At 51.9% G+C, this 25938-nt stretch overlaps 1 protein-coding gene across 1 annotated transcript in view; it reads left to right on the plus strand.

Annotated features, from left to right (window-relative positions):
- Lrp5 (LDL receptor related protein 5) overlaps positions 1-25938 on the plus strand; it is a 77941-nt gene that overhangs the window by 7793 nt on the left and 44210 nt on the right. Inside the window, exons 2-6 of the mRNA XM_059263697.1 lie at positions 1072-1269; positions 3316-3512; positions 4979-5110; positions 22383-22779; positions 24701-24872. Of these exons, the coding sequence (XP_059119680.1) occupies positions 1076-1269; positions 3316-3512; positions 4979-5110; positions 22383-22779; positions 24701-24872 (1092 nt within the window). The 5' untranslated portion in view covers positions 1072-1075. The remainder of the gene's footprint in view (positions 1-1071; positions 1270-3315; positions 3513-4978; positions 5111-22382; positions 22780-24700; positions 24873-25938) is intronic.

The raw sequence follows: 25938 nt of genomic DNA on the forward strand, positions 1-25938 counted from the left end.
GAACCTCCAGGTGGGTGCTGGGAACTGAACCTGCAAGAGCAGCCATGCTCTTAGCTGCTGCTGAACCATCTCTCAGCCCTTACATTTTATATATCTTTTTTCCCTCTTTTTAGTCGAGACAGGATTTCTTTGTGTAGCTCAGCTCTCCTGGAACTCACTCTGCAGACCAGGCTGGCCTAGAATTCATAGAAATCTGTCTGCCTCTGCCTCCCAAGTGCTGGGATTAAATGCTATGCCACCCTACCTGGCATATTTTATATTTTTAAGTATTCGTTTCTCGGGGCTGGAGACATGGCTCAGCATGTCTTTTCTTGAGGATCTCAGTTTTTAGCACCCACTTTGAGCAGTTTACAACCAGCTATAACTCCAGCTCCAGGAGATCCAACACCTTCCTCTAGACCCCACAGATACCGGCACACTCACCCCTTTTACACACACACATACATACACACACACACACACACACACACACACACACACACACACACACGAAAATAAAATAAATAAATAAAATCTGGGTATGGTGGCACATGCTTGTAATCTTAGCTCTTGGGAGGTGGAAGAAGCAGTGGGATCAGGAGTTTGAGGCCACCCTTATATATAGGAGATGGAAGTGGTGGTGTGGTGGGGGTGATGGAGGTGGAGGTGGTGGTAGTGTGGTGGGGGTAATGGAGGAGGTGGTGTGATGGAGGTGGTGCTGTGGTGGAGGTGGTGGAGGTGATGTGTGGTGGAGGTGATAGAGGTGGAGGTGATGGAGGTGGAGGTGGTGGTAGTATGGCGGGGGTGACAGAGGTGGTGGAGGTGATGAAGGAGGTGGTGTGGTGGAGGTGGTGGAGGTGCTGGAGGTGGTGGTAGTGTGGTGGAGGTGATGGAAGTGGAGATGGTAGTGTGCTCCTGTTTCAAGCATTTCAAGCATGAAATCCCTTAACCTTTAAAAACCTAAAGTTCTGGTCCCTCAAACCGTAATCTCTGACTATTTCTCATAGGTCTGATGGGTGAGCTTTTCAGGCCTGTTAGAAGTTGGAACCAATCCTCAGGGCTGTTTGTGTCTCTTTACCTTCACCTCATTAGGTACATGTACTGGACTGACTGGGGGGAAGCACCCCGAATCGAGCGGGCGGGGATGGATGGCAGTACCCGGAAGATCATTGTGGACTCCGAAATTTACTGGCCCAATGGTCTGACCATCGACCTGGAGGAAGAAAAGCTGTACTGGGCTGACGCCAAGCTCAGCTTCATCCACCGTGCCAACCTGGACGGCTCCTTCCGGTGAGTGCCCTGCGGCCGAGGTGCCCTCCCCGCTCCACCCTGTTGCCTCAGGGAACTGAGGCTCCTTAACTCAGGCCTTCGACTCTTACCATGGGCTCTTAGCAAGGATTGCTTGATGACTTTGGAATAGAGCACAGGTACCACACCCGGAGTCCCAGCTAATGTGACCGTTTCCACAGCACTATGTTGAAAATTCCTCCCAAACTGGGCAGGAGGGAACAGATGTAGCACTCCGAGATGGCTGTGCCAGTGTGACTGCAGAGCTCAGTCTCAATCCCAGGAACCCACATGGTGGAAGTAGAGAAAGTTGTCCTCTGACCTCCACGCAGACGCTGTGGTGTTCATGTGTCTGCCCATACACACACCACACACAGTAATTAAAAAATAGAGAGTACACCTGACCCATATCTGTGCCTAGGTTTGCTGTGAAACGAGTGAGAAAATCTCAGTGTTCAGGGGCCAGAGCCGTGGCTCATTGGTTACCAGCACTCGCCACTCTTGCAGAGGCCCTGAGTTCCCTTCCAGCACGCATGCTGGGAAGCCTCTCTAACACCCTCTCTGGCCTCCTTGGGCAGCTTCACTCAGGTGCACATACCTGCACGCAGATACACATACACATACATAGAAGTCAAATCTTAAAAACAAAAGCTCAGTGTTCAGATGGATTTTAGAGTTGCAGGTCAGGGTTGGGCCTGGATGGGGCTAGGATGTTCACTGCTGCCTCTGCCCTGCCTCGGCCCTAGTCTCTCCAGGGCACCAGGGGCTGCGTGATGATCTATCACTGTATCTCCAGCCTTGCTAGAGAGCTGTGCACACAGTAGGTGCTTGATCAATGGAGGGGACAGGTGGATGAATAAGAAGGCCACTTTTCCTGCTTGATGATGGCTGTTGGAACTTTCTGGCCTGCTCAGTGTAGCCCTGTGCCCTCATCAAACTCGAGACTCAACTGTGACCTTTGTGTCAGGTGAGGGGTAGTTTGCTCCATGACTGAATATTACTTGCTGAGTTGACGAAAAGTCTTGGACTCCTCATGGGAGGGTTAATCTGGTCTTTGCACGGGAGGAGCTCCTGGCCTATGGGCATAGGGGCTGGTGCTAAGAGGACATCTGAAGGCTGGGAAGGCCAATGTGCCATCCCTGTTGGGATGATGTGAAGCTCTGTGTCCTGTCATCTTCAGGGTAGGGGGTGGGGAATACACACAGTTGACCAGGTCAGGGCCTGGTCTGAGAATCGGAAATGAGGCCAGTCTGGGGACATTGGACTGTGGGAGCAAGTGATCCCAGCATGACCAAGACTGTCCCAGAGTCTGGAAAGCTGCTGGCCTGGGAGCCTTGGGCAAGGGTTCATGACATGAGAGTGGCAGTTAATATAATGGTGATATTGGTGACATTTCCATAGCATCAGTCATGCCCAGGGACATTTACCAGTTCATTTGATGTTCACAGCAACCCCAAACCACCTCCTGTATGATGATAGACAGGGAGTTCCCAAGGCCACACAGCTGGCCAGAGCCCACTGCAGCAGGGATGGTGTTAAGCAATCACAGGTTGCTGGCTGTGTTCAATTCCGCTCCTGTTACCAGTGTTCAGAATCTCATTAAACAGGATGTCCACTGTGTGGGACATCCTGAGCACAAGGGACGGAAAGTGTTTCCCTGCTGTTGATAGGGCTCTAGGACAGAGCACGTCTGGTTGAATTAGCATGAAGCTGTTTGCACATCAGGGCCGGGAACCCAGGGTTTCAGGAGCTGTTTGTCTCCAGGTGTGGTGCATGCTTCTCTCTTATGCAGGGGGCACTTTGTCCTTTTGTCCGGGGACATGAATGTTTTTGTCACAGGCATGGGAGGCTGGCCAGGTGTGGGCAGTACCCATGCACACCTGGATGGGCTGACCGGAGTGGCCCAAGTAGGGTCTGCTCACAGCTGTTTTCTTTTGATCTGACGAGACACAGTGGGGTCTGTGGTGGCCCAAGGGCCTCCAGAACGCGGTAGAGTTGGTCTATGAGTTCTCCTGACCACTCTGCCCTTTTTTTCCTTCTCTGCTGCAGGCAGAAGGTGGTAGAGGGCAGCCTCACTCACCCCTTTGCCCTGACGCTCTCTGGGGACACACTGTACTGGACGGACTGGCAGACCCGCTCTATCCACGCCTGCAATAAGTGGACAGGGGAGAAGAGGAAGGAGATCCTCAGTGCCCTCTACTCACCCATGGACATTCAGGTGCTGAGCCAGGAGCGGCAGCCTCCCTGTAAGTGTGAGCAGGCACTGGGGGATGGGGTGGGTGGGGCAGGGGATAGGCAGGAGGTGCAGGCATAACGGCAGGGCTCGCAGGGCAGAGACTAAATCAGACAGATTGCTGGTGCAGGTAGGACAGGAGGTAGATGGACGGGGCCTAGCCCGGATGTGAGGCTCAGCCAGGTCACTGGGGCAGCATAGGGTCAAGCAGTGGTGGGTTCAAGCAATGCGGTAGGGAGCAGGTGGACACGAGCAAGCAGAGACCTCCACCTGACCAGACCAGACCTCTATCCTGCAGGAGCATCTGTGCAGGGGGGCCACCTCTCCAGAGACGAGCATGCTGACCTAGAAGGAGGAATTTGTGTGCATGTGTGTGTATGCGCGTGTGCACATGTATGGTGCTTCTTCCCGTGACAGTCCGGGCAGGCTAGTGTGGTGGACAGGTCCCCTCTAGAGCTGTTCTGTGCTTTCTAGAGCAGGTGGTGCCGTTTGAGAAGACCCGGTGGAGTCCTAATGTGTGAAATTCTTGTTTGGAGTTGTTGGTTCTCAGTCTGGGGTCCTAGATGGTGGAGTCTTAGCAGAAGTCACTGATGGTGATGCTGAGCTTCTGTGATAGATTAGAGGTTGGGTGGGACATGAGAAGGGCCTGTTCTAAGCTCACCCAGTTGCACAAGGACCAGAGATCAGTATTTCTGACCACACTATAGAAGGCTTGAACTTAGGGCTTAGAACTCAATCCAGGAAAGCATCAGTTAGTGTAGGATGAGGGCGAAGATGGTCTCTCTCTGATCTGGGCAAGAATATCATGGTTCTTGGACCCTTCTACCCTTGGAGCAGCCCGTGGTTCACTCCCAGTGTTGGGAGGGCAAAGGTGCACAGTAGGAAACCCATTTGCAGTTGGTAGTGTTTCAGTGGTGCTGAGCTCCACTTCCTCAGGAGGAGGAGGGTCTAGAGACCTTGGTTAGATCCAGCTGTGCACTGGCCATAGAGGGGCCTGGGTATGGTCACCCAGTGTGGATGGAGCCTGCAGAGTCCAGGCAGATGAAAGAGACAAGGTGCTCGGGAGTCCACTGACCCGGGTTCCTAGGGACTGCCACATGAGCAGGTCTTGAGGATTTCTATGGAAGCATGGTGGGTGACTTTCTTGGGAAGTATCCTTTGAAAGTTTGTCTTCCTGTAGGAGGAGCTCTGGGTGGGGCAAATCTTCCCTCCAGGGGCAGGTCAGGTCTGGGGTGGTTTCTGAGAAGCTACTGAACAGCTGGCGAGGATGAAGGCCCTGCGTGTGGGTGGTCAGTGGTGAGGTAGGACTGGAGGGGCCTGTGGGCCCTGATCATGAGAGCGTGCAGTGGTGTTGGGCTGGAGGGACACCTGAGAGGAAGTGGTGGGATGCCAGCTCATTTGGAAGTGAATGGCAGGGCTGTGGTGGGGCTCGCGTGTCTTGCACTGCAACTCTCTTTTATTCCGTCCTGTTTCTACCAGTCCACACTCGATGTGAGGAGGACAATGGCGGCTGCTCCCACTTGTGCCTGCTGTCCCCGAGGGAGCCTTTCTACTCGTGTGCCTGCCCTACTGGTGTGCAGTTGCAAGACAATGGCAAGACGTGTAAGGCAGGTGAGGTGGATGGAGCACGGGTACCGCTGGGGCCCGACCTGGTGGGGGTGGCTGCCACGGGCTTGGGTGTCCCCAACGTGAGTATGGTGGCCTCTTCACAAGGGTCCTGCCTCAGTAGTGCCCTCAGAGTGCTGAGCATGTCAGTGTATGGTCAGACCCTCAACGTTTGCTGTCCTGAGTTTTTAACCAAAAGCTATGAACTGTAAAAATGAAAAGATGGCAGCATCAGTGGCCGCCGCTCAGGGTGCGAGGCTGCAGTGTGGCGCCTGACCGCGCACGTTCTCCCCTTCCGTACCGTTTTGTCCGCTGAGAGCACCGTATCCACCACGGGCATTACAAGTGCGGACATGGGATTTGGCTTGGCTTTCCTGCATCTTGGTTGTTTATTTTTCTTCTTGTGGCTCATTGTCCTGACTCTTCCCTCCCCATTAACGCCCAAGTGCAAATGTGGGTCCCAGATCAGCCGTACTGAATGTTTTCTTTCTGACTCAGAGAGCTGGTTTTCCTCTCTTTTAAATATATATTTTTCTTCTTTTCTTTTCGTTTTTTTGAGATTATAACTAATTACATCATTTCCCCCTTCCCTTTCCTCCCTCCAAACCCTTCCATATACCACTTCTTTCTCTCTTTCAAATTCATGGCTTCTTTTTCATTAATTGTTGTTAACATGTACATGTATGTGTATGTGTATATATATGTATATACATGTCTATACGCACACACACATACATACATATACGCGTACATATATTCTTACCTATAACTCGCTCAGTCTGTGTAGTGTTACTTTATACAGTAAGGTATGAAATATTAACTTGGGCTGATCATGTTGTGTGGGATAACCAATGGTGCATTCTTCCCGCTTTTCCTGATCTCAGTGTCCTTACTGCCTCATGCACTTTCCCCTGTCCTCTCGCATGTCTGTTGTCCTTTTTTAAGACAGGGGCTCACTATGGAGCCCTGGCTACCCTGGAACTTGTTATATAAACCAGGCCAGCCTCGAATTCATGGAAGTCTGCCTGCTTCTGCTTCCCGAGTGCTGGGATTAAAGCTTGTGCCTCTATGAACACCGATTCCCCTCTGATTCACACACCTGCTACCTTTTGGCCTAGGCTTCCCTCTTTAATGTTTACTGCTTCGGGCGGGGCTCCTGCTGTCATTATCCTACAGTGAGCAGCATTCTCATCTCCAGGAAATGTATTTCCTGCTGTGGTGCCTCAGTTAGCCCCTTCTGGTACCGCACTCAGAGGATGTTGCCCGGCCCTGGGGATGAGTCAGGGATCGGAGGATAGTTCTCTGGGTGGATGCTGGGTCTTGTCCCGTGACGGGGGAGGAAAGCAGGCATCCTGAGGCTGGTCCTCCCTTTCTTCTTCTCAGACAGAGCCTGCTTCCTGCCCCACTGCCCCACACCCACAGGGAAAGGCAGCGGAGGCAGCTGCCTGCCACCATACCTGGTCCAAGCAGCTTCCTAGAAGCTGTTTCCTGGTGTTGGCGTGTATGGGTGCAGGGATGTCCTCGCTCGGCCCTAGCTGCTGTTCAGGCACAGGGTGTGACTCTGAGGGTTTCCTGGTCCCTGCTGTGTGCTCGGCAGTGTGGGACTTAGACTGTAGCTACTCTTGGGGTTGGGGATCAGGATGAGCAGCTGGCCCTGCCCTTCCTGTGGGAGCCAGGTTCCTCGATGACTCAGATGTCCAGAGGTCACATTTGCTGCTTTCCTAAGAAATTTGTCTCCACTAGAGGTGAAAGGTACTCCTAGAAAGACTGTTGGAAATGCCAAGCACAAAGGAGAAAAACATTTTGTGTCCCTCAGAGACCTACTCAGGTGGGAGTGTGTGACAGGCTGAGGGCATCCCTGGAGTTGGTGTGGACTTGGGTGCTAAATCTAGATTTTTCCACTTTGGTTGCAGATGCCCTCATTAGGGTATTATGTTAAAAGGAGGGAGATGATGCCAGGCCGTGGTAGCACACATTCGAGAGACAAAGATCTCTGTGAGTTCGAGGCTAGCCTGGTCTACAGAGTGAGATCCAGGACAGCCAAAGCTACACAGAGAAACCCTGTCTCCAAAAAAAAAAAAAAAAAAAAAAGGAGGGAGATGTTTCCAGATGAGATAAAAAGCATGTGTCCTTGTTCGGTTTCACTGCTGTGATCAACACCACGATCAAAAACAGGGAGGAAAGGGTTATCTGTCTTACAGGCCACAGTGTCACAGTCTGTCATGAAGTGGAGGAAGTCAGGGCGGGAACTTAACTGAGGAACCAAAGCAGAGGCTCTGGGAGAACCCTGCTTCCTGCTTGCTTGCTCAGCCTGCTTTCTTAGTAACTGAAGACCACCTGCCCAGGGATGGAACCACCCACACCAATCACTAATCAAGAAAATACCCCATAGACATGCCTCAGATGGAAGCATTTTCTTTTCCTTTTAAAATCTTATGTGTCCCAGCACTTGGGAGGCAGAGCTAGGCGGATCTCTGTGAGTTCAAGACCAGCCTGGTCTACAGAGCGAGATCTAGGACAGGCTTCAAAGCTACACAGAGAAACCCTGTCTCGAAAAACCAAACCAAACCAAAACAAAACAAAACAAAAATGCTGGGTGGTGGTGGTGCATGCCTTTGATCCTAGCATTCGGGAGGCAGAGGCAGGCAGATATCTGAGTTCCAGGCTACCCTGGTCTACAGAGCAAGTTCCAGGACAGCCAGGGCTACACAGAGAATCCCTGTCTCGAAAAACCAAATCAAACCAAACGAAAACAAAATCTTACTTATGTTTTGAGAATTTCCCTGGTCCTCCCTATCTTCCCCCCAATCCAACTGCATATTTGTTCTCTCTCTTAAAAAAACAAAACAAAACAAGGCACACACAAAATAAACTGTGGAGCCCAGTTTGTGTTGGACCGCTACTCCTGATTATGAGGCCTACACCGGAGTCTGGTTGACTAAGTGTCACGCTACTGAAGAAAACTGACTTTACCTCTCTCTCAGAAGCTATCAGTTGCAAAGAGCCTCTTGACTAGGGGCAGGACTTCATGCCACCCCCTCCCCCTTCTCTGCTCGGGGATTTTGTCTGACTTGAACTTGTGTGTGTTGTCAGCCTCTGTGAGTTCATGGGAGCACCTGACCTGCTCTGTCTGGAAAACGCCATTCCCACCACCTTGGGCTCTTGCAGTCTTTTGCCTCCTCTTCTGCGTTGATCTTTGAGGGGAGGGGTGTGGAAAAGACATTCAATTTAGGGCTAATCGTACCAATGTTGGAGGTATTTTTCTCAGTTGAGTCCCCTTCTCCCAGGGTAACCCTAAGGAGTACAGGGTGTGCCCAGAGTTTTGTATGAGAATAGGACTGAGGGTCCACTCTTTTCTTAGTAGTTCCCAGCCTTGCCTCCTTCAGGACTTCCTTTCTGTCCTGGATCCCTCGGGCTGTTCCTAGGCTGCTAGGGTGGGGAAAGAATAAAGAACCCAGAATTAGGCTCTTGGTAGACTGCTTGCCAATCATGCATGAAGGCACCATACAAATCATATGTGTTGGTAGTGGTACACATCACACTAGCACCCAGGAGGTGGAGGCAGGGGGATCAAAAGTTCAAGGTCATCCTTGGCTACATGGCAAATTGAAGGTTAGCCTGGACTGTATGAGATCCTGTCTCAAAAAAGAAAACAAACAACAGAATTAAGGGCTTGTTCCCAAGATGTAGTCTACAAATTTCAGGTGCTTCTGAAATATTTTTTAATGTGTCATGTTTCTGAGGGATCTGGAGATCTGGGAGAATGGGTTCTGTCCCTGAGGAGCCTAGGGTCTTCTTGGCTTCTTGTCCTACTGACACAACCCCATGTCTCTGAGCCTGAGAGACAAGCTTTAGTGGGGTTGGGATCTCAGACCACAAAGGATGACAAGCCATGTCCTGTCATCCATGCACTGTGTTCTCTGCAGGCTGTGAGCATCCCTTGATGTGCATAGCTTTACACATTGCAGGGTGTGGTGCTATACAGAGTACAGATTTTGCCTGTTGAGATGCCCTGTATACTGATTGCAAAATCAGAAGATATGACTGGTATGGGAAGGCGAAGCAATGTGACCGGTAAATCCTGTCATCTTCTCCTGTTTGGTGGTGTGGCCTTGAGGTCCTGGTGGTCAGAGGCTTCCTGCAGGTGTCTCAGCAGTGGGAGGTCAGAGGTGGCTGGAAGGGCATGATGGTGCCTATGGGTTTCTACCAGCACCTGGGGAATCATCACAATGTCAGGTGGAGAAGGGAACTCAGAGTTGGGAGTGGCCAGGTTCCTAGGGATCTCCTCATGACTGTGGCATCTGTGAAATCTCAAGTCTTTTCCATTTGAGGCCACATGGAGAGACCTGGTCTACAGTGGGCTGTATGGGAAAGCGGATGAGCAGCTAGCCATGCCCAAAGGACAGATCTATAGGGAACCAGGAATGAAGATCTGGAGAAAGGCTTTCCCCAAGGGAGCATTGGAAGTGATGGGCATGTAGAACATCTTGCTCTGTAACTAGGAACCTAGTACAGATTCTTCCTGGTGGTGAGGAAACTCATTGGCTAACTTAGAGCATCGGAATTCCAGCCTCTCCTAGCCATCATGTTAGGCTTTAGTCCGTGGCCTGGCTGTTTTCTTTGAGAGGGACTCAGCCTCTCCATGCTCCGCCTTCGTCTGCAGGAAGGGAACAGTGGCAGCACTCCATGGAGTGCTGGAAGAACTGGCTGCTCAGCAGAAGGGACTGGACTTGAATTGGAACTTGAACTGGGAACCAGGCAGACACTGGTTTGAGTCCAAGAGAACAGTTCTTCCCAGAATGTCTGGAATCAAGTAGATGCCAAGGTTAGGTGGTAACAGGGCTGGAGAGGTCTCACTGAGTGGACAGACAGGCTGGTGACCTGGTACAAAAGTGTGTGTCCATCCTGGGGATTCTGAATGTGCATGGCTCCTATTCTGTGGACTCAAGGCCAGTGTTGATCTCGGGAGGGTGCAGGGGCCTGGCTGTCACTGGACTCCTGTGACACATATGTTTCCTAGCCGACTACAGGCCTATGGAGAGGGGATGGCGTGTGGCTGAAGGTGCTCCTCCAGGTGGACTCACCGTAGGTGGGAGGACTCACTGTGGGTGGGAGGACTCACCGTAGGTGGGAGGACTCACCGTAGGTGGGAGGACTCACCGTAGGTGGGAGGACTCACCGTAGGTGGGAGGACTCACCGTAGGTGGGAGCCGCTGCCGTAGCTCCGCACCCCTCCCGGTTTGTTGTCAGAGCCCCAGCATGACTGCTGAATTTCTGGACTTCACTTTCTGGAGTTAGGGATGGGAGAGCCCTGCGTTTTCCTGAGTTTGAGCAAATCAAAGTCAGTCCAGAGTCTCCCTTGAAGTAGGGACTGCGATGGGAGCTCTGTCAGGACCCCACTTAATGGGAGAGTGGGAAATTCCCGTAAACTGGGGGCAGAAGGGACAGATGCTTGTGTAGCCCCCTAGTGGAGTGGTGTCCCTCACGACCCTGAGGCGAGGTGAAGAGAGCAGAGTGTCCCCTTTAGCGTGGCTGGAGAGTGAGTGAGAAGGATGTCTGTGAGGGGGCTAGCATCTGACACTGAGTATTTTTCTCTGTCACTTCCTACCTTATATATGAGGCAGGGTTTCTCATCTGAGTCTAAAGCTTGATGATCCAGCCACTCTACATAGCTAGTAAGTTTTGGGGCCACCACATCTGCCTGACATTTACATGGGTGCTGCAGATCTAAACTCAGTTCTCACACAGAACAAAGCACCCACTGGGCCATCTCCTCAGCTCCATGAACCTTTTTCTTAAAAATAGGATCTTCCTATGTAGCCTAGGCTAGCCTGAAACCCAGTATGTAGCCCAGGCTGGCCTCAAATTCATTTCTCCTAGTACTGCTTCTCAAGAACTGGGATTACAGGCATGTGCCATCATGTTAAAAAAATAAAAAACAAAAAACCCCAAAAGCCTCTCACATTGCTTGGGTAAGCGCAGACTGCACACCTGTCCTTTGAGCGCATGAGCATTTGGGTCTAAGATGACCTTTGCCTTTGGGGGTCTCTGCTTCCTGTCCTCCAGCTCTTCTGAGGCGGCTGCAGTGAGACCAGCCGAGGATGTTACAGCAAGTAATCTGTTTCCTCCCAGCTCCACTGGGGCTCTGTGTGGCCTGGGGTGGCTGTGTTGTGGATTTCCCCCATCAGGGTGATTCTCAACTCTAGGAAGCTGGAGGCTGAGAGCCCTGTGTGTTTGGCCTGGGCCAGCCTCCCTCCCTGCCCCCTCTGAGGCAGCCTCCACAAGCAGATGGCTTTGGTTTCTCCCATGTTTTTCCAATTATGTGGAATGGGCTAAAAACAGCAGTAGCAGGGGCCTTATTCGGGAGTCGCCCCTGCTGACTCTCCGAAGCCCTGCAGCTCCCTCGCCGTCGGTGTCTGGGCATCCTGCTCTTTGTGGACCCCTTGCCCTGTTATTCTGACTTTTGTCACCTAGGCTTTGGGGCAGTGACTTAACCACACTCGTCCTACTGCTCAGGGTCATGATTCACCAAGCCAGAGGACTCTGTGACCAGGCAGAGCTGGGTGCAGGACCTGCTGCCGTGGGTCCCCTGGACAAGGCCTAGCAAGCAACAGACAGGAGGAGCCTAGATTTGGGTGTTCACCCCCCGGCTGCACCTCTGCTAGACACAGTCTTAGCATATGTTTGACTGTCAGGAACAGGAACAAAAAGAAGGTGGGTGGAGGCTGCCGAAAGAACAGAGGGCCTCACTGTTGGGTCTCATGGGTAGGTGGAACAACTGGAGCTACTTTGACTAATCCTCATGTCTGTCCATCCGTCCGTCTGTCCGTCCGTCCGTCCATGCATCCACCCACCCAGGCAGATTAGCCAGATGGGCAGGCAGCCCTCAGCCAGGGCCAAGAATAATGGGCGTGTTTGTTCCCAGAGTCTGGCTGGCTAGTCACTTATCAGGGAAGTAGGTCAAAGGGGAAAGAAAGGAGGCCCTGTGGGGGAGTCTGCTCTGTAGCCTTGATTGGCATTGACTTTGCAGACTGAAGGCAGCTGCTGTTCTCAACCATGGACTGTGAATTTTTAATAGCAAGGAAATTGGATTGCACAGTCCTGGAGACTGCGTGGCAAGCCTGCGTGCTATCGTGTTGTGTTTCTGTGTGACCAGGTGTAACTGCCTCCGAGGCACACACTTTCTGAGGATCCCGTGGGATCAGCTCTGACAGCTGATCCATTTGTGTAACTGCCACCCAGCTAGAGAGGATTTTCATCACCCAGAGAAGGCCCCAAGGCCCCTACCTCTCATCTCACCGTGATTTCTTTATTTTGTGTGTCTGAGTGCTTTGCTTACGTGTATGTCTGTGTACCACATGCATACCTGGTGCCTAAGGAAGTGGTAAGCCTCCATGTGGTTGTTGGGGATCAAACCCAGGTCCTAGGCAAGAAAACAAGTGCTCTTAATCACTGGGCTAACTCTCCAGCCCCTTCACCTCAACTGTGAGGCAGGTAGCTGCCTTTCTTAGAAAGGAAAACTTTCCCTGGGGCCAGGGCACAGCTGGCACAGTGCCAGCTACCACTTGGTGCTTCCTGGCTGTGATGAACAGTGTGACAGACCGACGTGTGCCACGATCACCACTGCTTCAGTCTGTCTCCTGTTCCCCTCTGTCCTGTAGCCCAAGCCCAACTCTAGCCTTGCCCTGGGACTTACCCGAGGTCCTTCTGGTGCACTCTTTGTCTTGGAGAAAAGTTTTGGGTTTGTAGGGCCCTGACAAACTCTACCCTAGGCTCCCAGAGAGCACCAGTTCCCCCTGCTTTCTCTGGGCATGAGACTCCCTGGCTTTCTGATCTCCAGCACTTAGAAGGAACCTTGCCAGGCCCAAAGTACTCAGCTGACGCTTGGGCCTCCTGCTTGTCTGCAGAGAAGTGTGTAGATTCCAGCTCCTTCTGGCCTCCAATCCCTGTTCACTTTGTACCTCCTGTTTCCTGGAAATGGACTGGAAATGGATAGTGAGTTCCTTCTGGACATGCTGCCTGACCTCACTTCCTGTACCTGGTTAGCCATTGCTCCAGACTTCCCTCCTGAGACCTGCTTTGGTGCTCAGTCTCCTTGGCTCCACCCTAGGCCCTATGAGGGATGGCATGTGCCCAAGGTTCTGCTCTCGACTCTGCTGCGAAGGAGGTTGGATTCAGCTCCCTCACTTCTAGCTTCCTGCTGGACCAGGGTCAGGGCCTAGGAATTGGTATACTTTGTTAAGTGTGGTGGCGAGGGCTGAGGTTCTCTCGTTGTCCCTGGGGTCTGTAGCAACCAGCTGGGATGCATCATGGGGCTTCTCTTGTCCTCTCTGTCCCACTCTCAGGAACATGGTGGGTGTTGGAGTGTATGGGTTCTGGCCTCAATTCTTTCTCCATGGCTGTGAAGTCTCGGTTCTTTGTGCTTTATCCACTTGGGAATGTCACCTGAGATCTCACCTCTGAACTTATAAGCTGTATTTTATTTTATTTATTTTAGTTTTATGAGATCAGGCTGAGCTTTAACTTGTGATGATTTTTCTGCCTCTACCTCCCAAGAGCTAGGATTGCAGGTGTGTACTACCATGGTTTCTTTGAACCATGTGGGCGGCTGATAGTCAACTTTGACCTAAGGAAAAAATGGTGCTTTCATATAGCTCAGTGTATTCGATTATTTGGACTCTGGCCAGCCACCGAGGGATGGCAGTAATAGTGTGTCCCCAAGGTGGAGAGCACTGCCATGGCACAGCTCTCACTCAGCCTTGTCTTCATTCACTCCTACCGGAGCTGCTTAGGCAATCTGGGGGTCTGGCTTTGCTTCCCCGTGGGGGACTGTGCACAAGAGTGAGTGCATGCTCACAGCTGCAGATGGGACTAGGGTTCTGTCCACCCAGCCTGGGGCTCCCTTCAGAGTCTCCTGATGCAGAGGGCACAGCTGTCCATGGAGCCGCAGGACAGCATGCGACCCACAGTAAAAATAACTATCGCTGGGGCTAGAGGTTAAGCACATGGAGTGCTCTTTCGGGAGGACCTGAGTTCAGTTCCCAGCATCCATGTCTGGCAGCTCTAAACAGCCTTTAGTTCCAGGTCTAGGATATCTGATGCTGTTCTGACTTGTGGGCAACTGCACTCACACACACACACACACACACACACACACACACACACACACACACACACACCAAAACTAAAAAGGAAAAAAAAGAAGGCTACTGTTCTAGACCCAGAAAGCTTGGCTGTTTTGGAAGAGCTGAGTCTTGTCCCTGGAGCAGTGTGCATTAGACACTTTCCCAACAAAAGCAGCTTAAAGAAGGGATTGTTTTGGTTCACGGTTGGTGCGCACAGTCCATCATGGCGGGAAGGGTGGTCGAGAGGCTGTGAGGCCACTGGCCACATTGCAGTCAGGAAGCAGGGAGAGGTGAGTGCTGGAGCTTTGCGTGCTTTCTGAGACCCCAGCTCATGGGATGCTGCTGCCCACACTCAAGGTGGGTCGTCTTAGCTAAACCTCCCTGGAAACACTCACAGCACACCCAGAGGTGTGTCTCCCAGGTGATTCAAAACCTGTCAAGCTGACCATGAAGAGCGTCGCATGGTGAGGTGTGCCCTTCTGCAGCTAACTCGCCAAACGTTGTATAGTTTCCCTTCCTTCTGCCCTAGCCTTGAATTTGCTCAGTGAAGCCATACTTTATGTGTCACCTCTGACCTTCATAAGGGTGTCCAGGGGGAGTGTTATTGCCACAGGGAGTGGAGGTGGGGGTGGGGCTGTGCTGGGGCTGAAATCAGGGATCTCTCCAGCTTTGAGGAGGGGACTGTTTCCACTTGAGTTCAGGTCAGCTAGCTTGTTCAGTGCTGTTCAGTAGAGAATGTGATTGGTCCCTGACCTGGGGGCTGTTTTCCTTGGAGCTTATGGTGAGCATTGGACAATATTGCTGGCGTGAGTACCCGCTTAGTGGCCGGAGGGTCATGGTAGAGAGGGAAAGCAGACATATAGCTGAGAACCAGTGAGGAACTGTCACTGGGAAATGGAGGAGGAAGGGGCACACCTGCACGAGGCCTAAGATTGGCTTTGATTTGTCCCTCTCTGGCCACCCTGTGCTCTTGGGCAGCAAGTGACTTAGTCCAGAACTATGCACTCAGGCCTGATGTCTGCTGGGCCATCCCCGATGAGCTAAGACTTCCTGTGCCTGCTTATTGTGCTCCTTAGGGTGAGCCAGGCAGGCAGGCAGTCACTTGGGTCTTGGGTTATGAGCAGAGCCCAAGACAGGCCCGGCCATTTCCTTTGGGCCTGTGACCCTGTGGTCATTAGGCAGGGTTTCCCAGGCCAAGGTACTGGGCTGCGGTCTTGGCATTTGTCTAACCACTTACCCCCCAGGGGGCAGTGGAGAAACTTAATCAATTGCTAAAAAAACAAAAAGAATCTGGCTACCCGCCAGTTTGGGAAGCCGCAGGGCCAGGCTGTTTGCGGCCTCTCAGACAGCAGAGTGAAGGGGGACCTGCTAGTTCTCCTAGCTGCCCACGCAGCTTCAGGCCTAGGAGGTAAGGAAGAAGCAGGCCATGCCTGCTGTGAGGGCAGCTGAGGAGACCAGGACAGGAGTCACGGGGACAGAGAAGGGCTGGATCTCTGTTGTCCTCCCATCTCAGCTTTCTGTCTTGATGAGAAAGAAGCTGGCAGGCGGCAGGGCAGAGCCACAGGGGTCATGGATACCTCCCAGACTGTGTGGAGCCTCACTGAAGGGCCAGGGCCCTTCAGGGGCAGCCTGTGACCTTGGGTTTGTGGTGGACTGTGTGGGAGGGTTGGCTGTGAGGTAGCCAGGGTTCTGCCTGGGGGACCTGCCTTCTCTTTTGTATTAATTGGGTCTTGCATCGCCAAGATGGATGATTATTTTGCTTGTTGTAGAGAGAAAAAACCTTGTCTTGGAGATAAATTAGCTTTTCAGTTCTCATATATCCAGTAAGTTGCCAGTGGACCTACTCCCAGACTTCAACATATAAGGAAAAAATTGTTTACTACAGAAAAGAAACCATCAATATAAACCAGAAAGATAATTTAAAAAGTATTATTTATGTGTATGAGTGTTTTTCCTACATGTGTGTGTACCATGTGCATGCCTGGTACCTGCAGAGACCTGAAGAAGGTGTCTGATCCCCTGGAACTAGAGCTACAGGTATTGTGGGCCACCATGTGGGTGCTGGGAACTGAATCCAGGTCTGCTGCAAGAGCAGCCGGTGCTCCTAACTGCCGAGCAGTCTCTCCAGTCTGGTAAACAGGAACATTTAAATGGTTCAGAATCCTGCCGCCTGGACGAGGCTGCTTGGAACAGGCCCACGTTTTCTTCTTTTTCTCTACAAAGTTTTTATTGGGTATTTATTATTTTATTTAATTTTCTGTGTGTACATGTGGAGGTCAGAGGACAACTCAAAGGAGTTGGTAATCTCCACCACGTGGGGCCTGGAGATTGTTCTAGGTCACCAGGCTTGGCTGCAGGCACCTTCACGCACTGAGCCATCTGGCTGGCATGGTTTTCACCTCTTCCACGTCTTGTATATTCAAGTCCAAGTGCACATTGGTTCATGGTGTATATAAGTAAGTAACCTTACTCACAGTTCAAGAGTGTTTCCTGCATCCATAACTCTTCTCCACGGCCTGGTGTTCTGTGCCTGGGTAACACTTGGAGCCATAAATGACCCCTGTGACGTAAAATGAACTAACTTCCTTCCTTCCTTCCTTCCTTCCTTCCTTCCTTCCTTCCTTCCTTCCTTCCTCCCTTCCTCCCTTCCTCCCTTCCTCCCTTCCTTCCTCCTTTCCTCTCTCTGTTCTTGTTAAAAGATTTTATTTTATGTGTATGAGTGTTTGCCTGCATGGATGTACACCGTGTGTGTTCAGTGATGCTGGAGGCCAGAAGATGGCATCAGGACCCCTGGAACTGGAGTGACTGATCCTTGTGATCTGCCATGTGGATTCTGGGAACTGAGCACAGACCAACAGGTGTTCATAACTGCTGAACCATCTCCAGCCTCTGCTTTTACTTTACTTTTTATTGTATAAGTATGTGCCCATGTATACCATGGCACCCATGGGGCAGCTTTGTTCTCTCCTTCCTCATTTGCATGGGTTCCAGGAATTGAACTCAGGTCTTTAGGCATGCTTATCAAGTGCTTTTTAGCCACTGTGCCATCTTGCTTGCCCCAACTCATACTCCTTTTACAAGGATTAGCGCTCCCCAGCCATGGGCCACAGGACTCCCTGCAGGTTTCCCTACAGCTGAGGGCTCAGAATGATATTTGCTTTTTACCACAGATAATAACAAAATCAGAAGAATTATGCTCTGTGACAGGTGGGATGATGATAAAGCTCGGGCGGCAATGTTCACCAGTGAGATTTTGTTTGTGTGCCACCGCGCACTGTCCGTGACTAGACTCTTTCCTTAAGATGTTTGGCTCTCCCTGGTCCCTAGTGGAAACTATTTTCCAACCTTATTAGAGAACCCCAGATCAGCCCTGTGGTCCTTAGAGCTTGTTTCCTTCTAGGCTTTTGTTTGAGGGCGGCAGTCTGTCCTGCTGTCTGTGTCTGTGGTCGGAACCCTACTGCACGCACAGTGTGCTGTTTGCTTGTGGCTTCCTTAAGGACAGGCTGGGTTTGGAGCTGCCTGGTGCCCTGTGTGTGGTGGGTCCTCGGCGGAGTGTGGCCCGAGGGAGGCCCCCCTCTCCTCGTAGCAAATGTGCTGAACTCAGCTTATACCTAACAGCCTGTACTGCCCACCCGTGCTTCCCAGTGATCACAGTCATTGTACAGTGGTCCCTTCTACTTGGAGTTCCCTCTTTCCAACATGGCCCTAACCCTCCTCCTGGAGCTTCCTCCCACAGCACCTTGTGTGTGACCTAGTTTGGACACCGTGCCTCTTTTGAGGTAATCAAATGAAGCAGAGGCATGGTGGGTCCACAGAGCAGTATCCACCTATGAGGAGGGTCGTAGAGACACACAGGGCAGTCAGCTGTGTGAAAGCTGGAGACAGGGATCAGAGTGATTGGCAATGAACCAAGGAACGCTAAGTATTTCCGGCAACACCAGGAGCTGAAGGAAGCAGGAAGGACCCTCCCTTGGAGCCCAGGGAGAGAGCTGGCCTTGTTGCACCTGGACTCTTGACTTCTGAACCCTAGATCTGGGAAAGAATAAACTTATTAAAATCGTGGGTTAGGGTGTGAAGGCTGTGCCCTGTGCTGGCACCTGGCCTGCACAGGGCACAGCCTTGTGTCCTGTATGTCCCTGGAGGAAGTAGAGAAGCCAGGTGTCCACACAGCCAGGTTTAGTGGTTGTCAGTGCCTCAGAGAAGGGAATGTTTCACTTTGAGTAAAGGGCCTTCACCAATCCTCGCCACTTGAGTGGAAAGAAAGATAATTTTAAAAAGCAAGCATTGGTCAAATGTTTAGTTTCTAAACTGTTTGTTTCCTGGATGTTTAAACAAACATCATTTGTAGGCAGGCCTCTCCTCTTCATGGCCAGCACTATCCCTTGTCCACCTTGCCCACCCCAGGTCTGCAGCACCAGGGGTTTTGTTATGACCTCACTTCTGCAGATCCTTCTCAGAGGCCAGCCATGGGTACCAGCCTCGGCACACATTGGTGGGAGGTTCCTCTGCAGCTGCCCTTTGCTGGCCTGACCTTGGCCAGAGCCTTCCATTACTAGCCCCATGGAAGCCTGTGCACTGAGCCCAGCCCTCACACCTTGGGTACGTGGCTGGGATGTGGCCTGTCTCGGACATCCCTGTTATGGCTTCTGTATTTTTCTTGGCAAAACTAAAAATGCCTCAAAACGCTGTATAGCCCTGGGTTCCAGAGGACCCCTGCTCGTCATGATGGAGTCACGTAACAGCCACGGGTTTAGCTCAGCAATGGACTTAATTCACAGTCTTTCTCGGGTGGCTGGGAGGAGTCCCTGTTGCTGGGTGTGCTTTCAGACCTTGTGTTGACTTAACTCTCAGAGGGCTGGGCCCTGCATGGAGTCCTTGGGGGCACTCTGCTGGACTCTCCCGTGTGATGGCAGAGGCTCCTGAGCCAGAGGGCAGTCCCTCAAACCCCCACAGCCCGGCTCCTTACCTTCCCACTCTCTAGTTGTGTTTCCTGCCTACAGTTTGAGACTGTTGGTTCTTTGCTGTCTTGTTCACTCTCTGGTCTCTGTTCTGTGACCCCGGGAGTGTGAAGGGGCGCACGAGTCTGTTTTTCCCACCACTTCCTCTGCCATAGCTGGTCTAGGTCAGGGGACAGTTGGCATACACTGTCTGTCCCATACAGAGGCCCTGAGAGTTAGAGCCCTTCCTGGCCCTTCTTGGGTATCTTCTACAATCAAACATCTGTAACACGAATCCTAATTGGTCTTAATAATAAAAAACCCAGACTCAGACATTGGGGTAAATGCTGAAAGATCAGAGAAACAAAGCAGCCAGCCACTTGAGAGACTTTTTACCTCTACAAAATCCTCAGCCTGAAAGAGACTGAGCTCCTGACTCCTCCCATCTTATATTCCTCTCTCCACCCAGCCATAACACTTCCTGTCTCGACCTCACTAGTGCTGGGATCAAAGGTGTTTGCCACCACTGCCTGGCTCTGTTTCTCTTTTAGACTGGATCAATCTTGGGTAGCCCAGGGTGGCCTTGAACTCAGAGAGATCTGTCTGCCTCTTGAGTTCTGAGATTAAAGGTGTGTGCTGCCATTGCCTGGCCTCTATGGTAACTAGTGGCTGGCTCTGCCCACTGATCTTCAGGCAAGCTTTATTTGTTAGAGCATACACAAAGTATCACCACAGACATCTCTTACCCATCATGTTGACAAAGCCTCGTGACACCTGCCTCGGTGTTAGAACCAGAAAGTGACTCAGGTGCCGCCTGGCCGATGAAGAAATAAGCCCAGAGAGTTGGCCCTGCCAGATGCTTACACCAGGTGGGTTCTGCCCCAGGGCTGTGTCTCCTTGCCGGGTTGATCCCTGTTCTGAATGCAACATAGTTCAGAAGGGCCCATACCAGTCCCTGTGAGACTGTGGGGTGGACACACTGTCAGTCGTCCAAAAGATCAGAAGGTGGTGTGTAGCCTGGGCCTTGAAGGACAGGTCAGCAGTTAACAGAACATGTTGGGAATGGAGCCCAGAGGAGGAAAATCTGTTGAAATTCCAAATTCTGCTCTTTCCCTCCTAATATGCGCCTTTCTTAGGCATCGTGGATTTGGGTCTCTGTTCCTGTTGGGTGCTTAGGACTCTTACAAGTGCTACTTCTTCATCTGGTGCCTCAGTTTCCCCAGCCCTATGTAGGAAACTTGCATTTGCTCCCTTTAGTGAGGGAATCAGAGCAGGTGTCCTAACCCTGAGGGACATTGAGCAAACCAGCACGGGTACAGGCAGCTTTCTGCTGTTTGAGAGCTACATGGTCAGCCATGGCTGATCCTGGCTGTTGGCTTCAGAACTGGTGTGTGAAGGAGGTCCCAGCTACTGTCTCTGCTGCAAAATGCTTCTTAACTGTAGGTGGGTGGCCCTGTGACACCGGAAGTCATCTTTGGCCCTGACGTTCTTGGTTCTGTGGATACTTGAGAACAGTAAGAGGCAACTCTGGGAGTGAGCTGTATCCTGACCCAAGTAGCATTGGGAGGCGTTTGTGTCAGAGTTGAAGTCATACTTGGGTCCCCAAGGCTGCATGAGGCTCTGTGGGTATCTCCTGAGATGCTTTGCTAGCCCAGCATGGAGGGTTGGGACAGAGGCAGATGTCCATCCTGCTCTACCAGGTTGCTGGGGTGGCCAAGTCATCCCCTTTCTCAGGTGTGTGTCTTAGTATTGACTCTTTTCCCTCACCTCAAGACAATGAGTGACTCACTATGTAGCTCTTGCTATCCTGGAATGCACTGTGTAGGCCAAGCTGACTTGGAACTCACAGAGATCCACCTACCTCTGCCTTCTAAGTGCTGGGATTAAAGGTGTTCACTACCACTCCAGGCCTTTTACTATTAACTCTTTTTTTTTTTTTCCATTTTTGTTTTTTCAAGACAGGGTTTCTCTGTGTAGCTTTGCGCCTTTCCTGGAACTCACTTTTGAGACCAGGCTGGCCTCGAACTCACAGAGATCCGCCTGCCTCTGCCTCCTGAGTGCTGGATTAAAGGTGTGCTCCACCACCGCCCGGCCATCTCTCCTGCCCCCATTGTATTGACTCTTAAGGTGTGGTTTCAGCTCAGGCTCTGGGGATTGGAGCTTGTGAGGGGGCATACTGTTGGTTCAGAAGAAACTCTAACAGCCACTTGACCCCTAAACCTGGCTGTAAAGACCTGAGCCTCACCAAGCAGCCAGAGTGATTAGGGATGGTGGTCCTGGGGTCACAGAGCCTGGCATTAGCTCATACTAGAAAGGAGATTTGGGAGTACGCTCCTGCTAATATACCTGAGGCTCTCTGCACTGAGCCCAAGACCCCAAAGTGTCACAGCAGCCGGGAAGGCCTGGGTTTCACAGCTTCTTACTGCCCACAGGTTCTCAGTGTCTAGTGCCAAGTTGACTTTGGACAGCTCACAGTGACTCCGAAATATATTGAAAGTATATCCCTTGCCTGTCTCCTGTGGGACCACGGTCTATAGACCCTGTTTAGAAAGCAGCCTTTCTCAAGGCCCTGCTCTGCTGAGGCCACAGTGGGAGGAACTTATGGGTTTGGTCTGGGCTCAGGAGAGAAGATGCCTGGTCTCAGAGGTGTTTTTGTCTCTCCCTCAGTTGCCTGGTGTGCCAAGTGGTCTTTCATTTGGTGTCCCTGCTTGTGCAGCCAGTGTCCAGGGGGATGTCTGAGCTTTGGAGTCAGGATCCCTCCATCCCAGCACTGTGTATGTCAGAACTGGGTCACTTGACACAGATTCCTGGCCCTGGGTGACAGAGCAAGACAGGGGCATCTGCTTGAAGCTGTTTCGTAGGTGGATAGAGGAGGAGACTGGGACAGGCGATTGGGGTCTGGAGCCCTGTGCTACCAGAGGCAGGTTTATGGTCAGGAGAGAGACAAGAGGACTGGCAAAAACAGCTCTCACACTGGAGGAAGCCAGATGGCCTGCCTAGAGGGCTTCTGACTGATTATTCCACCTCTCTCTGCGTCAGTGTTATCTTCTGTCAAGCAGGAAGACACAGCGTCAGCCTCACAGAGCCCCTCAGCCACTGTTGTGGTCTAGGGGCCTGGCTGAGACATGCCTAGATAACTCCACTGTAAGTCCAGGCTCCTGAGCTGCCTCAGCCATGGCGACTGACCCTGTGACCTCATTGCTTATGTCTCCGTAGGGGCTGAGGAAGTACTGCTGCTGGCCCGGAGGACGGACCTGAGAAGGATCTCTCTGGACACACCTGACTTCACAGACATAGTGCTGCAGGTGGGCGACATCCGGCATGCCATTGCCATCGACTATGACCCGCTGGAGGGCTACGTGTACTGGACAGATGATGAGGTGCGGGCTATCCGCAGGGCATATCTGGATGGGTCAGGCGCACAGACACTTGTGAACACTGAGATCAATGATCCTGATGGCATTGCTGTGGACTGGGTCGCCCGGAACCTCTACTGGACAGATACAGGCACGGACCGAATTGAGGTGACTCGCCTCAATGGCACCTCCAGAAAGATCCTGGTGTCTGAGGACCTGGACGAACCTCGGGCCATTGTGTTGCACCCTGTGATGGGGTAAGGCTGGGACTATAGGTGGGTTCTGGGGCATTCTCCTGCACCCCAACCCCTGAGATATGCTTGTTAATATGCAGAGTTCTGAGTCAGTGAACAGGGCAAGTTTGAGATGAACGTTTCTCGGACAAGTTCCCTGTGCTGCTGCTGCAGCTGATCCTTGAGTTTGAGGAGCTTGGGCACAGGCCGTCGGGCAGTGGGTGGGACAGCCTGGAGGGCTGGGCAATGGTTCGGTTGGTAAGGTTCCTGCTTGTAAGCATAAGGACCCAAGTTGATCCGTAGAGTCCACACTGAAAAACAAACACCACCAAGCTCGGGAGATTACTCAGCAGGTAAGTACTTACTGTGCAGATAGGAGGATATGTTTGGATCCCCAGAAACCATATAAATACCAAGTGGACATGGCTGGGATGGAGTTGCTGAGACCCCAGCATCTGTGCCTTGTGCTGAAGGGGGCTCTTGAGCTAGAACTGAGCAGGCTGTGATGGGGAGGGTGCCGTGGAGCTCTGGGGGTGATGCTGGGGTGGGGCTGCGAAGACTCTCTGCTTGGTGCAGGGTGTGAACCTGCCCTGAAGGACAGGGCCTGGTCTGGAGTAGTGGCTGCAGTCTTCTGAACACTGTAAGCGCCGGGTGTGTTTCCCCTTTGGTGGTGAGGGGCCAGAGCATAGCAGGTACTGCAGATGCCAACAGGTGCTGGTGCCAGGGCTGTATCCTGCCTACCTGTGGGGCCTTGTAAGCCGGAGAGGTTGGAGGGGTTATGTGTGTGGGTCCAGAAGCAGGTGGGTAGCAGGGCCTTGGGGGCAGCAGCTGATAATGGGGCCTGGAGGAAGATTCAAGGCTGCAGTAGTCCTTCAGTGACCCTGGGCCCAACAGTAGGCAGAAGAATTTGCTCTGTGGTAGTGGCCGAAGAGCAGTGTTGTTCCCGAAGAGAATGGATACAGGGAGCAGTGGGGTAACTGAAGCTCTTGGGGTGAGGAAGCAGGTGGTCTGGTGGTCAGCTTAGGTGATGGGTCAAGAAGCTTAGGACTTATTCCCAGCTCCACCACCATGAACTCAGTGGGGTCACAGCCCCATGGGCCACGGTGTTCTCCTGTGTTGAAATGAGGTGGGAAGCAGATGCCAAGGTCTTTACCAGCCCATGACTTCCAAGCCTGAGGATCCAGGGAAATGGGACAGCCAGTGAAGTGTGTATGACCCCAGGTCCAGGAAGAGTGTTTCAGACGGAGGGGACCAGGAGGACGGTCGAGGTGGCAGGAGACAGGGCTGTGTCCTGAGCCCAGAGTGCCTTGGATTTTCATGCATTAAAACTTCTGTCCCCACCAGGCGGTGGTAGCACTCACCTTTAATCTCAGCACTTGGGAGGCAGAGGCAGGCGGATGTCTGTGAATTCGAGGTCAGCCTGGTAGATATAGCTAGTTCTAAGACAGCCAAGGCTACACAAAGAACTCTGTCTCAAAAAAAAAAAAAAAAAAAAAACCTCCAAAAAACCAAAAAAAAAAAAAAAACCCCAAAACCAAAACAAAACAAAAAGACAAATCCAAAACAAGCAAACAAAAAAACTTCTGCCCTCTGCTGCCTTTCAGCTTTTTCCTTGGGTTGAGAACAGGTCACACATCCTGAGGACATGGGAGCTTTTGCTGTTAGAGCAGGGTCCCCGCTGCCCTCCTCCCTGATGCTCTGACCCCTAGCACATAGGTCAGGGACAAGACTGCCCGAGACCCTCTGCAGGGTCACTTCCAGAGCTTTCCTATGGGGGGGACTGAGCCTACAGCCCCTGTAGCCCATTGCGGGCCTGTGCTGTGGGGGTGTCCTGATGTTTCCCTCGAGCTGTGTTCACCAGCAAGCTGGAGGGGGTGTGTCCCTCAGAACTAGGGTACATGGGGAGCAGAACAGACACCATCATGTTCATTTGCTTTTTCTCTAGCCTCATGTACTGGACAGATTGGGGGGAAAACCCCAAAATCGAATGTGCCAACCTGGATGGACGAGACCGGCATGTCCTGGTGAACACCTCCCTTGGGTGGCCCAACGGACTGGCTCTGGACCTGCAGGAGGGCAAGCTATACTGGGGGGATGCCAAGACTGATAAAATCGAGGTGAGTGAAGCCTATGGGGCAGAGTGTGCCTGGTGGAGCCACTCCATGTAGGGCAGTATGGGATAGACTCTTCTTTGTTGTCCCCGACCCCAAAGTGTCATGCAGAGGCCGGGCCTGGATACCCTGCAGCCTGTCCCGTGTGTTTGCCATAGACATCAGTAGATGACTGTGCCCTGCTATATGGCCGCATGGAATCCTCAAAGAAATAACTTATGATGGGTTTGGGGATATGGCTCAGTTGATACAGTGCTTAGCCAGCATGCATGGAGCCCTGGGTTCAGTCCCCATGACCACACACACGGGGTATGGTAGCACATGTCTATAAAGTGAGCACTCGGAGATGAAGGCAGGAGGGTCAGGACTTCAGGGTCATCCTCAACTGTATAGTAAGTTTGAGCACCTGGGATATTAGAGAACCTGTCTTAAAATAAATAAATAAGTAAAACCAAAGCAAACAAAAATGACTGTGGTTGCACATGTCTTTAATTCTAGCACATGAAAAGCAGAGGCAGCTGGACGGATCTCTGAGACTGAGGCCCATCTAGTCTATATACTGAGTTCCAGGCTAGCCAGGGCTGCGTAGTGGGTCCTATCTTAGGGGGCTGGCTGATGGTTTAGTGGGGGAAAGTGGTTGCTGCCAAGCCTGACAACGTGAGTTCGATGCTTGGAACCCACATGCTGGAAGAAGAGAACCGACTCCTCAAAGTTGTGTTTTAACTTCCACATATGAGCCGTGTCACACATATGGGTCCTCCGCCCTTACACACACACACACACACACACACACACACACACACACACACACACACACAGTTTTTTTGTTTTCAAGACAGGGTTTCTCTGTGTAGCTTTGCGCCTTTCCTGGAACTCGCTTTGGAGACCAGGCTGGCCTCGAACTCACAGAGATCCGCCTGGCTCTGCCTCCCGAGTGCTGGGATCAAAGGCGTGCGCCACCACTGCCCGGCTCACACACACAGTTTTAAAAGTTAAATATGCAAACTCTTAAAAAAATGGTTTCTGATGATTTGTTCTGTCACTCTGAGGAGGTCTGTGCTGGCTTTGAAGC

Source organism: Peromyscus eremicus, chromosome 1 (assembly GCF_949786415.1).
Source record: "Peromyscus eremicus chromosome 1, PerEre_H2_v1, whole genome shotgun sequence".
In the NCBI taxonomy this organism is placed as follows: Eukaryota; Metazoa; Chordata; class Mammalia; order Rodentia; family Cricetidae; genus Peromyscus; species Peromyscus eremicus.